The 15,557-nt window shown below is 40.3% G+C and overlaps 2 protein-coding genes across 2 annotated transcripts in view; one reads left to right on the top strand and one right to left on the bottom strand.

Annotated features, from left to right (window-relative positions):
* Window positions 1-439: 439 nt before the first annotated feature.
* txndc5 (thioredoxin domain containing 5) lies at window positions 440-13,869 on the top strand. Its single transcript, XM_039789594.1, has 10 exons — window positions 440-686; window positions 3,494-3,646; window positions 4,263-4,368; window positions 4,471-4,567; window positions 5,406-5,521; window positions 6,035-6,121; window positions 6,595-6,747; window positions 10,389-10,471; window positions 10,639-10,768; window positions 11,698-13,869. Exons 1-10 carry the CDS (start codon window positions 502-504, stop codon window positions 11,818-11,820), a joined length of 1,233 nt encoding a protein of 410 aa, XP_039645528.1. The 5' UTR covers window positions 440-501; the 3' UTR covers window positions 11,821-13,869.
* The window catches only part of bmp6 (bone morphogenetic protein 6), a 46,200-nt gene continuing 44,334 nt past the window's right edge, over window positions 13,692-15,557 (bottom strand). Inside the window, exon 7 of the mRNA XM_039789593.1 lies at window positions 13,692-15,454. Coding sequence (XP_039645527.1) covers window positions 15,305-15,454 — 150 coding nt within the window. The 3' untranslated portion in view covers window positions 13,692-15,304. The remainder of the gene's footprint in view (window positions 15,455-15,557) is intronic.

The raw sequence follows: 15,557 nt of genomic DNA, 5'->3' as shown, positions 1-15,557 counted from the left end.
GAAAATAATTAACACAACACAAAACACAATATTATTGTTCATGGAGCGCATTAAAAAATACCCTATGACTATTTGAGTCTATGATGCAGCATGCAGGGATAATGAACTGTATCTTCTTGTGTAGTCACCTAAGCAAATAGGCTCCCATGCTTCCATAAATGTGCAGGTTGGATAGTGCTGCAAAGCCCTTGAGGGCTTTTACAGATCTACACAACATCCTGTTTCAATTCAATTCAACTTTATTTCAGACAAATATGTCCACATGAGTATACAATTTATGTAAAACACAACAACACAGACAAGACAAAAAAAAGTTACATGAATTGAAAATCATAAGATCAAAGTGATTTTTTGATTGTTTGCATGGAGTAATCTCCATATGCATGTATCCCATCCACAGTCTACATTCCTCTCAACCGAGGCTGCCAGGGGGCGTGCACGTTGAGAGTCGGTCTTTTCACACCAGCAGGGACACTGTGCACCCACCGAGAGAGATTCACCATGGCCTCAGCACTGAATTGCACATCCTTTATGTTGTGTTTTATTTATTTTTCGTTACTGTTTGCAAGTGTATGTTGCGACGCTGATGCAGAAGAAGATGAGCATGCCAAGCACACGTACACGGTGGAGATGTTCAACGAGGCGGTGCCCACTGCACCCCACTTTGTCATGTTTTACGCCCCATGGTAAGTGAACAGTTAGTTCCCAAGTTTTTTTTCCAGACGACGTTTAATAAATGCATTGGCAATAACCTTTGTCTATTATTTGACATCCCCCATATACACCGAAAAAAAGCTTTTAGAGTGGGATTAGAGCTAACCGGCAAGTTAGCAAACAGGCTAGTTAGCAGGTATGCTAGTTGGCTACCTAGCCCCGTTCTTTTGGATAACCGGTATGGTTAGCTTAGCTGCCAACTAGCATACTCTAGCTACTAGCATAGCCAACTGCACTTTAGCGGATTGGAGCACTTTTCACAGGGGCCTCGGTCTTAACTATGCCAGTAGTTCGCTATCCGTTAAAATTTAATTGAAAATCGCCTAGTAACCGTTGAATGTGAAACTTGAAACAATTAGTCACATTTTGTGACGCTATGCTTATTCACAGTAGAAATAGTCAGTCACGGTTCATTTAGTTGTAGTTTGGGCAGCTGTGCTTACGTGGCATGCACTGATTGCCTGATGCTATGTCAAAGGTTCCAAAAGTGGGGCCTACGGACCCTCAAAGGTCCTTCAAGCGCTCTCAACAATTCGCAAAAAAAGTAGAAGTTCAGTCATCGCTCAATTGTGTTGGATTGTGTGGGAAAGTGTGGATAGAATAACTTGAGAGCAACAAAGACCTAGACTTGTATCTGAAGATAAGATCACAAGTTAAAATGTCCCTTGTTATGTCAAAGGCTGAACCACTAAAGTGTCAATTATCTCCCAAAGGTATAGTGACAAACCTTTGTCTAATACCCAGACTGGTATTCTTGACATGGACTATGTAACTCTATAGTTGCATGCAGTGTCTTTCTGCCTTGTCTACATGTGGCCTTAAGGCCTTTTTATGCTTCTGCGCAGACCCCTCTGGGTCTACGCCGGACCCTACTCCGTAGCCTGACGTGCACCTGTTGAAAAAATGTAACTACACGTCGCTCGGCCGTGGCTTGGTAGCATTGCATTTCCCCTGACTAATTTCCTGGTTCTCCTTGTCCATAAACAACATGAAACCAAGGAGAGGGTTAACCTTTCCTGCTACTGATTTCCCACCTTGGTCAGAAAACACATGGGGAGACACTTTGTTTCGCTCACTATGACTCTAGAGTGATTACTCGCTCTGAAGCTAATCACCGTCACTCTCTCAAACATGAATTATACTAGACGCATCCAAGGTGGCGCGTGCCATCGTGACGTCCATATGACGTAATATCCTGCTGACGCCCCCGATTTATGGCACGTGAGCCGAGGTCGCGCACGGCTCTTTTTTTTTTCTTTTTCCAGCGGTAAACAAAGCGGAAACGGGTGGCCTGAACGAGTTGGCCGACAACCGGATGCCAGGACTCTCACAGTGACTGCAAGTCTGTCTTGTAAACTTACTGGGTTAAAATTAGCTCTTTTATGGTGAATGAAAGGCTTGATCCCACCAAGTAGGTCATCGAATCAAATCGAAGCATTGATGGCAATGCTGCTGCCAGTTCTGCCGTTGTTTACCTTTTTCTTCTTCTTCTAGTCCGTAGAAAGAGCAACGTCGGTAGCCTTTGCTCATTAGCGTCACCGCTGTTCAGGAGAAGACTGCAACTTGTGTCGCGAGCACCAGCGCGGGTATAAATAGTCACGGCGATCCCATGACGTAACATTTGCATGCGCCAGCTGGGCTGCGTCCAGTGTGAATCAAGCTTCACTTTCTCCCTCGCTCTATCGACGCACACACCAGCGCACAAGTATAAACATCAGGCCACTTACGCAGGCTACGGCAAAAGCTCTGCGTGGAGGCTCCGCAGAACCATAAAGCGGCCTTTAAAAGCTCATAACTGCAACAAAGCAGTATTACCAACAGGTTTCAATTTATATTTCTGACTTTGTCACTGAGACTTATTATTGAAATGGATTTACATTGTTTGTGCCTGTATTTACTTAGGGGACGGTATGCACAATACAAGCTACTACTTATTTATTATTACTTATTTATTTTTAAAAATATTACATGAAACTACAGCTCTATGTGGCTTTCAGTGCCAGAAATAAGCAAGAGTCTAAACTGAAAAGTAAGAGGCCTGTTCTTTTATTCTTCTTTTTGATCATTCAGAGGAGAGTACAGTAGTAGGTCACCATCCGCAGAAAGCAAATGTATCCTCAGATACACCACTATAAACCTCCATGTCATCTTTATCACGTGGGCTCAGGCTATAGTCTTGCATTGCAACACCTATCTAGTAAGGTCTGGCTAAACTACATATACATCCTAAGTTTGGAGAAAAAACGCTCTGGGTTGTTTGTGTTTCTTTAAACCAGTCGGGAAGGAACTTTTTTTGGGGGGACTTTTGCACCCGACAAAAGAAAAAGCCACATACAATATTAACTGAAGTTAACCGTTTACACAATACAGTAACGTAAGCTATTTTATTTAGCTGGATCGTGGTTAAACGTAATTTGCTCTTATCAGTGTACATAGTCCGTAGCAATTCCCCGCTGAGTTATTTCCTTGTGCGGTCAGTTCAGATAAGTTGTGTGCAAATGATAGCTTTAAACCAGGATCACAGTTTAGTTTGGGCAAAATGTGTTTTGGCCCAGACCAAAAATATTAATACATTTTTATTATGGTCACAAGGTACAATTTCAGTAAAATGTTATCCCATCAGGTCCTTACACTTGTGCATTATTCATCATAAAGCAGAAGGTGGCCGTCAGATTGTCGCACACAAAAAAAGTCACCCTGTTGAATAGCACCGGCGCTCCAGGCTTTAAGAATTGGCTAATTTATGTTGTACACTGCGGGTATTTGTTCCACTGTCCAGGTGCGGCCATTGCCAGAGGTTACAGCCAGCATGGAATGAACTGGCTGACAAATACAACAGCATGGACGAGCCCCCTGTGTATGTGGTAAAAGTAGACTGCGTCCCGGACACCAAGTTCTGCTCCAATGTCCACGGGGTTAGGGGCTACCCCACGTAAGTACTCCTCACACAAATTCTTGAATTTATCAATTCATATTCCTTTGGAATGCATTAGAGCAGCCTAGATATTTCACAATTTTAGATTAACAAACTGAAACAAATATCTTAATTGAAATCAAAAATTTTTTTTTTTTTTTTTTTTTTTTTTTTTTTTTTTTTTTTTTTTTTTTTTTTTTTTTTTTTTTTTTTTTTTTTTTTTTTTTTTTTTTTTTTTTTTTTTTTTTTAAAAAAAAGAAAAAAAGCTGGCTAAACTATTTAAAAAAAGGACACCCCCGTCTGTCGTCTACCTGTTAGCTAGTAGGTACTTTTTTTCATAATGGAAAACCAAAAAAAGAGTCGAGCAGGTACCATGTAATGGAAAAACGCCATTAATGACATCCTTTTAAATCTTGGATGTTGCTGACTACATGCTTTACCTGCAAACACAGCAGTCCCTGGATAATGATTGCTTTATAACCAAAAATGACAGGGGCCTAGAGTGATGAGACATAGTTGTGTGTGCATGCGTGGGTCATTGAGTTTTAATACACTTTCTTGTGAAGCTTTAGACTTCAACCATACGTCTGCCATGCCACAACTTATTCAATATATCTTTTCTTGTTATGTGTAGGCTGAAGTTGTTCAAGCCAGACCAGGAGGCAGTTAAGTACCAAGGGCCTAGAGATCTACAGTCTCTGGAGACCTGGATGCTGAAGACACTCCAGGAGGAGCCTTCAGTGAGTTGTGTTCATTCAGTTAACACCTCAAGTTTATAAACCATGGACCCTCACAGTGCAGAAGCTGTGGTGTTCTTAGATGCTTGTTGTTGTGTCCTCCAGGAACCAGAGAGTGAACCGGAGCCTCCTAAAGCCCCAGAGCCCAAACAGGGCATGTATGAGCTCACTGCCCTCAACTTTAAGACCCACATAGCCAAAGGTAAAGATCTAGTAGAACATATGCTGTTTAATACTTCATGAAAATGCTGTGTTGTACCAGTTAACCTAAGCAAACAAAGAGTTAACTTTATCTTGTGTATTTATGCAGCTGCATCCTGCCTGCAACCGATAACTCTTTTCTGTTTTGTCTCAAATTTGAAACATACTTTCCGTTTTCAACCACACTAAGTAGTGTTTCTGGATCCCTCCTTAGAGAATGGAAACACCTCATTGCCTTGATTGACATAACTAACATTTCAACACGAGCACCTGAGCCACAATCCACAACGTCAGTCACCTCACGTTTCTGGATTTTCAGACAACGACTGCAAAAATAAACCGTGCTCACGATAATTATCTCGTTGAAATTGTGCCTTTTAAGCTCCGCTGATGTAGAGTGTTTTGGTTTTGAAGAAAAATAAATGATTTCTTGTTTGCAGACAAGAGGAGGCAGGATATGACGTAGGCATTTTTAAAACGGTGTTTATAGGTCCCACCTTCACATCTTGGCAACAGAGCTCCAATAAACGTTGTGCAATTGGTTGCGTATAACCTCTGTATAAGAGGTGTATATTTTCATTTAAGAGAGACTGGGTTGAGTTTGTTGTGGAATTGACTTTTTTCATTGCTCCATCAAATCCAAATCGGAGTACATAATTGTGCACTTGTGTGTAGTTATGTCTATGTAGAAATTGGTACAAACTGCACAACATTTTACTTTCTACTTACTTATTGTATGCATTACTTTATATTCTTTTTCTGTCATTTGTGTTAAATGCTCTTGCTGGTTAGCTGCTGTTTTTTATTTTTCTAATATGGCTTTTCTCCTCTTGCTTCAGGTGGCCATTTTGTGAAGTTCTTTGCCCCGTGGTGTGGTCACTGCAAAGCCATGGCCCCAACCTGGGAGCAGCTGGCCACCACCTTTGAGCACTCTGATGACGTAAAGATAGGAAAGGTGGGTCCTTCAGATTGTGTACAGTCTCACAGGTTCACGATCCAACTACTCATAAATAATGAATAAGATCTTAAAGTAAAACTTAAAATAAAACTTAAAAACTAATAACGCCACATACTGTCACGTGAGATAAAAACAACCACAAAGGTACTTTTTTTTTTTTTTAACAATAATGGCGACTGCCTTTCTTTCCATGAAAAGAAATTTGCTGGGTGTTTTTTTTACCAATGCTACAATATGAGCTGACTTTGTGACACACTTTACAAACTGTTTTTGCAGTGCTCCAATTGCTTCCGTCATTGTTATGGGAATAAGTTTTGTGTGATATGCTTTACGCTACCGGCATGTTCATCCTGTTACCCTTTTGACAAAACAGGATGCTGGTCACATTAGAAGCTACCGGTTTGCATACTGGGTTATTAAACGCACCTCGTAAGCAAATGTGCCGGGGTTATTGTTTGCATTGATGATTCATTCTAGTTGAATAACCTATTTCATGTATTTATGACCTAGGTGGACTGTACACAGCACTATGAGGCGTGCTCTGAGAATGGCGTCCGTGGATATCCCACGCTGCTCTTCTTCTACAACGGACAGAAGGTACAAAAGAAATTTTGGACTGCTACAAACTTTGCATTCCAAATGATCTCTGCATGCACAGCCATCCGACACTTTGTTTGCCTACAGCCTGCCTCCATCTGACCTACTGCCACTGTGGCTGTCATCTTGTTTCTCCCTGACACCTTCAAAGATTTACTGCAAACTGTAACAACCTTCATGACATTACATCATACTGGGAGATTAAATACATACATATAAAAAAACTAGCATATTAATCACAACAGGAATCATATGATTACATTGGAGGCATTGAAGATCGGAGTTAAACAATAATTGAAAAAATAAGGTATTAAGTGTGTGTGTGTGTGTGTGTGTGTGTGTGTGTGTGTGTGTGTGTGTGTGTGTGTGTGTGTGTGTGTGTGTGTGTGTGTGTGTGTGTGTGTGTGTGTGTGTGTTGGGTGTGTGTGTGTGTGTGTGTGTGTGTGTGTGTGTGTGTGTGTGTGTGTGTATAGACCGATCAGTACAAAGGAAAAAGAGACCTGGACTCCTTCAAGGACTTTGTAGACAACCAGCTGAAGGCTGCCGTCACGCAGGAGCAAGTACAGGAACCGAGTGAGGAACAAAAAGCCAACGAGATCCCCACTGATGAGCCAGCCAAAGAGGAGGTAAAGGCAGCTGTTAAACACAAAAACAAGAAATGCCATATATAAGAAATATATGCTACACTGCCTGCACATTCAGAAACAGTCAAAAGATTTCTTCAGTTTCTCTGATGTGTTGAAATTATTTTGCTTGGCAGGCTTTAGACACCACCTTATAAAACTGATCTGACTTTAACAATGTTTAGCAATAATGTACTGAATTCTGGTACCCCACCAAGCTACAGAATCATTACAGCCCATATATTATGACTTTCACTGAGAATCGTCTTTGCATGAGCAGCTGGGGGGGTACAGTACAACCACTGATGTTTCATTAGCGTGGACCAAACCTATGGCAGCCATCTTTACCTGCAAATAAGTAAAGGTCTCTGAGCTTAGCACCCACTTAACTATGTGCCTCTCAACTAGTAATTATGGTTAGGCTAGTTATTTCCTGCTGATTGAGGCCAGAATTTCAGATAGGCATGCTGATGGCATTGACATCATCCTTAACTAGAAAATGCTTTTCCTGCAGAAAATGCTTGTGAATGTTAAAGGCTAAACTGGATTACTTTCATAATTGCGTAAGAAGAAGGTGAAGAAGTGAGAATAGTTGGAAAAGTGTGAATGGTTTTAATTAGTATGAATTTAATTGAAATGTGAAATAATAACATTTCAAACAAAGTAAGCATAAATATCCTTAAAGAGCTTAACATTTTAAATATTTGAATGGTTTTTTAGCTGAAAGTATGAGGAGTAGTAGGCTAAAGCCACCAGACTCTACGTAAATAAACAGTAATTCAAAATTCAAAGTCGACAGAAACAAAATCAAACTATGAAATGTTTTATTTTATTATTTGGGTCGTTTTTCCACTTTTCCAACGATCACAACTCCAGTTTCGGTTCAAGTAACTACATAGTCTACCGATTTACATGTGAAAATGTGTTGGCTCTGTATTGCTTATTAAATGGAGTCTGGTGGGTTTAGCGCTGGCAATCTCAGAGCGGGTTCTGGTTAAACAGAAAGGTCTTAAAGAGGTTTTTAAAAAGCCCTGTCTCTGTAGGAATCCTTTCCACAATGTTATCACACACTTGGAATAAAAAAATCTAAGCCTTTCAGTGGCAAAAAAAGCACTTTTAGTGGACAAAATTGATGATGCACCCATAGGGTTACATTGCAGCCCGGTTTGTGGCTGACGGTTACAGCGTTAAAGCTTAATACTGGACCAATTTCCAAGAATTTTGTTCCCAGCAGTCACTTATACACGAAACCATAGAAAAATAGGGTCCAGGTTAAAAAATAACGAAATTACCCTTTAAGTATGACGAATAATAGTCTTTGTGCCGAAGCACGCTGCTATTGCAGCACATCGGCACACTAAATAAAGTCATCAAAAAAGTCATAGTATAGTATGTCGAAACAAAGTGATAAAAAGTTATATTTTGAAAAAAGTCTAGTAGTATAGTATGTCAACAAAAGCCATAGTATAGTAGGTCAAAAAAGTGATTTAAAAGTCATAGTATAGCAGGGCAGCATGGTGGTTAGTGCTGTGGCCTCATAGCAAGAAGGTTCTGGGTTCGAATCCAGGCCTTTCTGTTTGGAGTTTGCATGTTCTCCCCGTGTCTGCGTGGGTTTTCTCCGGGTTCTCCGGTTTCCCCCACTAAAAATATGTTCCTCCCTAACTAGCTGATGTGTGGTGAGCGTTCTGGCGTTGTATGGCTGCCGTGCGTCACCCAGGTGGGTGCTACACATTAGTGGTGTTGGAGAGCAGTCCCCACCCCATATTTTATTAAATAAATAAAAAAATATATAGCATGTTGAAAATAGTCACGGTAAAGTATGTTGAATAAAGTGATATAAAAGGTATAGTGTGTATATATAGTATGTATGTCATGAAAAACAGTCATGAGCAGTCGAATCACGAATGCTGTGTTTGAGCTACATTACTGGTTGCACGGCGTTCGTGGTTCGACTGCTCGTGACTGTTTTCCAAGATGGCGCCCGAATGTAAACACCAACGCTACAGTATTTATAATCTATCTTTTTAATAAACTGTCTGTACACTTACAAAGTTCTAAATGCTTTGGTTTGCATGTAGGGACCCTCATTATGCTACCGTTGAAGTGTGGTGCTATTTTGAGCCTTTTTAGTGGTATAAAATGATGATTTACCAAGTGTTACCTGAAAGCTAGCGTTAGCAGCTAACCACCGGTTTTGCGGTAGCTTGTTAAAAGCTAGAGACACATTCGATTAGCATGAAAACAGATCCCAGAGAACGTTCGACTCAGTACACGTGTTATTAACCCCTAGGTTAATTTTGCGCCGGAATTTTCCTTTAACAAACATGCATGACATTCACTCCACACCTGAGGCGGGGTTCGAACCCAACTTCCCCTGTCGGTGTCCTTTACTACTGGACTGTCTTCCACTCTGATTTACAGAAGGAACCAGAGACACAAGACAAATCTGCAGAAAAAAACGTTACCTTGATCAACCTTCAGACTGAAATCCAGTATTTAGAAAAAAAACGTAATAGTATAGTATGTTGAAAAAAGTCATAGTATAGTATGTTGGAAAAATAATAAAAATGTCATAGTATGTTGGAAAAAATATTAATAAGTCATAGTATAGCATGTCGAAAAAAGTCATAGTAGTTTAAAAAAAATTATTAAAAAGTCGTATAGTATGTTGGAAAAAATGATTAAAATGTGATAGTACAGTATGTTTAAAAAAAGTCATAGTATAGCATGTCGACAAAATCATACCATGTTGAAAAAATTATTAGTCATAGTATGTTTAAAAAGTCGTATAGCAATAAAGTCATAGTGTAGTATGTTGAAAAAGTCATAGTATAGTTTGTCGATAAAAATCATAACAAGTCATAGTATAGTATGTTGAAAAAAATCAAGAGTCTTAGTATAGTATGTCGTATTAAAGGCATAACATTTTCATCCAGATGGGAATCAAATTCCTAGTCTTTTAACAGACAGAGCTATAACAATCATAGTTCAGTATGTCATAAAGTGATGAAAAGTCCTAGTATAGTATGTCGAAAAAAAGTGATACAAAAATCATAGTATAGTTTGTTTAAAAAAGTCATAATATAGAATGTTTAAAAAAAAAAAAAAAAAGTCATTGTATAGTTTGTCGCAAAAAGTGATTTAAAAAAAAGTCATAGTATTTAAAAAATAAAAATAAAAAAAATAATCATAGTATGGTATGTCGCAAAAAGTGATAGTATGTCAAATTGTCATTTAGTATGTCGAAATTAGTAATAGTCATAGTATAGTATGTCGAAAAAAGTGATGGCTTTTTAATGGCTTTTTTTGACCTGCTATACTATGATTTTTGTTGGGGCTTTTCCCTTTATTAGACAACGGATAGATATGAAAGGGGGAGAGCGACGGGGAATGACACGCAGCAAAGGGCAGCAGGTCGGATTTGAACCCTGCGCCGCTGCAGGACTCAGCCAACATGGGGCGAACGCTCCTACTGGGTGAGCCAGAGGCCGCCCCTATACTATGACTTTTTATTCGATCCACCCTCCTATTAAAAAATGAATAGTACGTTTTTCAAGCTGAAGGGATCACAGTCACGTTATTATCAGGATCATCGCAATTCAATGATCAGCACAGTTTAATATCAGTTTCTTTCCTCTCTGCAGTCCAGCGTGTTGGACCTCACGGAGAACAACTTTGACGAGACAGTGGCCAAGGGCTTCACCTTCATCAAATTCTACGCTCCATGGTGAGAGCGGTGTTTTATTGTTCTTTATCTTTAACGGCCTGTTTGGAGTAACACTCACTGACACTAATGTAATGTAAATGTCTAAACGCGTTTTAAACACTTGACATTACAGTCTCCCTGCAACGTCTCAGTCACTTTAACGGATGTCCTCCTGCTGTCCACTGTAGGTGTGGCCACTGTAAGAACCTCGCTCCAACATGGGAGGACCTTTCCAAAAAGGAGTTTTCTGGCCTCACTGACGTCAAGATAGCCAAAGTGGACTGCACTGTTGAGCGCACACTCTGCAACAAGTACTCTGTAAGTATGTGGGCGTCATCCACAAATCATACTGCGAGGCACAATTTAAACTGAACATGCAGCACTCTATCTCTTCCTCTCATGTACCCCTCTGTCAGCGTTCTAATTTTCTCAAGATTAAGTGTGTTACACAGGATATAATAAAGTGAAGATGGTGGTTTTATCAGTCTCATAAACCAATATATGACTGCTACATACTTTAATTAGATGCTACAGACTGCAATTCTAAACCAGATCCAACTCTGTCATGCGTAAATAAATGTTGAGACACACACACTCTCACACACACACTATCTGCTTTGATCTCATTGAGAGTAAAGCCCAGGGCATTATTTAATGTTGACTCAGGTTTTAGAATTAAAATGTGTGAAGAAGTTACACACAGACCTCAGCCTACAACCTATCTATAATAAAATAATAAAAAGCTCCATCACATTAAATCAGCTTGCAGAAGGTCTTGAAGTTCTTATATTTTAAAATCAGATGGAGAATCATTATGCCAACCCATCCTTTTATAGTATGAGAGTTGTACTGCTTGCAGTATCGCTGCTTCACAGTTCAACAGAACTTGAGTGATGATTCACTATCATAAAATGTGCCCGTTGTGTTTTTACATCCAATATATTGTCCCCTATAAAACTTCACATATCAAAATCTGACTGGTTTTCCCCCACTGCCCCTGTGATTTTAACTCTTTTAGAGAGAAAAATACCTTTTTTATCAAAGGGGAATTTGATCTGTCCGTGGTCGGCAACATATCTCAAAATCATGACTGTATTTCCGTTCAGTTTGGTGGACAGACGGGACTCGGACCAAGAAGGAGCTGATAAGATTTTGCGTGCTGCATAAAAATGAAGCGGTTTTGAAAGACGACAAAGTGAGCTGAAGATGAAATAGGCCCCTGACGCTGTTCTTCCCTCTTTGTTCAGGTTCGAGGGTACCCCACCTTGATCATGTTCAGGGCGGGGGAGCAGGGTGACGAGCACCATGGCGGCCGGGACCTGGAGAGCCTGCACAGCTTTGTGATGAGGCAGGCGAGAGACGAGTTGTAGAAACGGCAAAGTCAGCACTCCACTCTCCACCACTCTGCTCGTCCACACTGCATATCTGGCCAGTAGGACACCACTCTCTCTCCCTCAGTAGCCAAACCTCTCTCTATCTTTCTCTCTACTCGGGTTCTCTTCAGAAAGGAGTCAGCAATGACAGACTGCAGTCTGTTCTTTCTCCTGTGTTCAAGGACAGAATGATTCAGTAGAGTGTTTTGGGATGTGAATGTTTCTCATTGCTGTTGCCAAACCTTAAACTCCCAATATGGAGAATACTATCGTATTGGTTGGCTCTGTAAATGAAGTAATATGTCGGACAACCACTTGCAAGCACTGCTAAGTCAATCAGAACCATAATTCCTCGCACAGATAAAATGTATTTGATTAGGATGGTAGCACTAAAGGACAGATGTCCCAGTGTCTGCCTGTTATAGAAAACCAATTGTTTCTGATGAACTTCTGATGCCATTTTACCTTTTTTTTTTTTTTAAATGCTAAATTTTTTACATGGGATCTGTTGTTAAATCACAAGCCATTAATGTTACGGTACTGGCAGGCAGAAGTTTGTGAAGTTAGTGTCACCCAAATGTGAAGTTTGAGTGTTAAGTTGAGGGTACTTTGAATCCATGCCAGTGATGGCCAATCTGACTTAACTCTCAGGGAAACGCCCGCACACTAGAAGAAGAAGTGATGGAGGCATCATTTTTATCACGGGTCTGATGATGGAATATGGACTATTTTCTCTTAATGATGAGGCAAGATCAAGCTGAATTAAAAAAGGCTTGGTAAACTAAGCATCTTACCCTTTTTCTGACTCCTGTGATCTCAATCAGCCTTCCCTCTCTACTTCTGCTAGCATTCAGGGTCTCAGGCCTGGACCATGTTGCCCCATATCTCCATTACTGAGCTTTTGTCAGTTACTACTTTCATTAAATCTGGCCCTTCATTTTATTCTCAAATGTAGTACCAAGGTGTGTTGGTATGTGTTGTGGTACTGTATATCCCTCAGGCCAGGCCCGTGTTCAAAGCATTTGGGAACCAGTAAGTGGAGCAGGAGAAGACCGTAGAAGGTTAGGACCTTTTGCATGAGAAATTAAGCTCCATTTTGGTTGTGGCACTGAACTCTGGTCATCTTTTCGAGGAAGTTATAGTTTTTATCAGAGCTTTTACAACTTTACTTCTGTAGTTGGACGTGTTTGTAATTCACTGTAGATCAGTGTCAGGTGGGCTAACTACCATATCATCTTTCTGACTGATTGTGATCCATTCTTCCCGATAGTGATTAAACCAGCTGCATCTTGGGTCTATATAATTCATTTTTCCTGCTCCCAAATACTTTTCTAAAAAACCACGCTGTGAAGCCAGCATATTTAGGCCCCTAAAACTGGGGACTGAATAGATGGGTATAGTTTGGCTTTGCTACATGGATAGTGGGGGTGAGCTGGTTGTAAGATACAGCTACACCAGCTGCTGGTTTCTAAGTCTCACTGATCTGGAAAAAGATGCATCATTTATCGATTTCAACCATAACTTGGCTGGTCTTAATTTCCCACTGTGACTGTAGCCACTCTTCAAATGAATTATTCAAACTTAAGTCTGCTGTATCATAACCATCAACCCACAAATCCAACTACAGAAGGTTAATCGGTGTTTTAAAGGTTCAACAGTCATGTCATCCGTCAAAGACCTGGTTCTAATAGCATTTGCAGTTTCTTTTCAGTGCATCTTTTGTGACTAACTGTGACTTCAGCCACCTGTTAGGCCGGGCCTGTTACACTGCAAATGCTCTTCGACCCTGGTTATGTGAAAAGAATGTGCTGCACGATGCAGGGCATCATTTGACAACACAGGTACACAAACAGTCAGAGACACAGCAGTTTTTTTTTGTCAGTAAAACTTTTTTATGAATAGCACATGGTCTAAGGAACTCCAGTGACAGAAGTATTTTTTTTCCTTGCAAGTCATGGGTTGTACACTACCCATGGATTTTGTACAAAAAGAGTGAATAATGGCAAGTTGTAACATGAGATTTCATAATAAAAAATTCAAAAATAAGTTTGTATTTTCATTTTGTTCTTGCATTTGTCTTTGTTAAGGTATGTGATATTTCTTTTTAATAAAAAGGTGCAATAAATAAGCTGAGAATGTACAAGTATTTACAAAAAAAAAACAGTCTAAACATGATCACAAATGTAAACAGCAGCTTACCAGAGGTATATTTTGTAATTTATGATTGGTTAGGCACATAAGGTATTTTGATTCTGGTTGGTATTAGTTTTTCATTAAAATGTTCTCTTAAAAAAAACTCCATGTCATTCAAAGCTCACAGTAACACGTTCAATTGGAAAGACGTTGCCACTGGACACAAATCTCAACATAATTTTACCCTCAGGGTTGAAAAAGCAAAGGGCTAATTTCAGAAAGCTGGCACAGACGCCGTTCTGCCGGCTGTTTTTGACTCGCTGAATTTTTTTTCCACAATCTCTTGATGGGTTGTCAGGGGTGGAAGAGTTTGTTAACTTTGCGAGTGCAGCAACATGGAAATGGCCATTTGCGGTATGTCGGAGGGATAAGGCTGTATTCTTCGGTTCTTTGGAGAAAAACATCAGTTTAGCCACAACATGCATCATGTTGAACCAGCCTGGTGAATCGCAGCTCAGCGTGAGCCCGGCAAATATTGACACGGAGGGGATATTTGGAGCAGTGCACTACTAAAATAGCCTGCGGTTACTTTGGTCCAGTCCATATTATATTTTAGGAGGGCAAATATGGCTTAAGAAGAAAATACATTAGCAAAGAGGAAGGAAATATGAATCTACTGACTACAACGTATCATTCATTTAGTATTAGATTGTTTGAGTTAACGGTTGCACTGAAAAGGAAACAGTTTGTATTATCCAATCACATGCAAACCATTTATACACATTTTCTTTTGTCGGAGAAGGGAAAAGAAAGCAGCACTCGGACGGGTCCCAAAACAGTTCAGTTTGCCCTCTCCCTCTCAATGAGTGAGAAGGTGCAGTAGCCTCTTAGGCGTTCATACACACACACACACACACACACACACACTTCCATAAACATAATATACAAATTTATATTCACTCCATCCTACACACACACACACACATTCACTCACTCAGTTGCAGACCCATGAAGTGAAGACTGCACAGCTAATAGAGAAGGTGATTGACAACTTGGTGGCTCAACACTGTAGGGTGAAGTTTCCTATAGACGACATCCATAATGGTCCCCTCTTAGTATGATGAAGACAAAAATGTTTATGTTATCAGATGAATGTTTGGCACTGGTCAAGATTATTCGAATAGAGCGTGGGAATGATCTTTCAGGGCGGCCATTCCTTGCAGGCTAAAGGATTTGGGCAGGGAGCTGGTGTCTAGTTGAGGTCAACATCACCCAGAAGTCACTGGTGCAGATGCAGCCCTTTGCGACCCAACTTCCAATCAAGAATTATTAGCCCTCGACGTCGGTGTCAGTGGCAGCCGCAGGCCCGCACCACCATGTTCTTGTACTTCTTCAGAATGACGTTGGAGTTGTCGTCGAAGTAGAGCACGGAGATGGCGTGGAGCTTGGTGGGGGCACAGCACGGCTTTGGTACGTTCTCTGGGTTCATCAGGTGCACCTGAAAAGCAAAGGAAATGATTTAGGCTCCCTTATGCTTCAATCTGCATTTGCCAGAAAATGTAACTAGTTTTAAGAAGATAAGATAATAGCTTTAAAAGGGG

This window comes from Perca fluviatilis, chromosome 22, assembly GCF_010015445.1.
Source record: "Perca fluviatilis chromosome 22, GENO_Pfluv_1.0, whole genome shotgun sequence".
In the NCBI taxonomy this organism is placed as follows: Eukaryota; Metazoa; Chordata; class Actinopteri; order Perciformes; family Percidae; genus Perca; species Perca fluviatilis.
The sequence above is the reverse complement of the archived record's forward strand: the minus strand, read 5'-3'. Positions and strand labels throughout refer to the sequence as shown.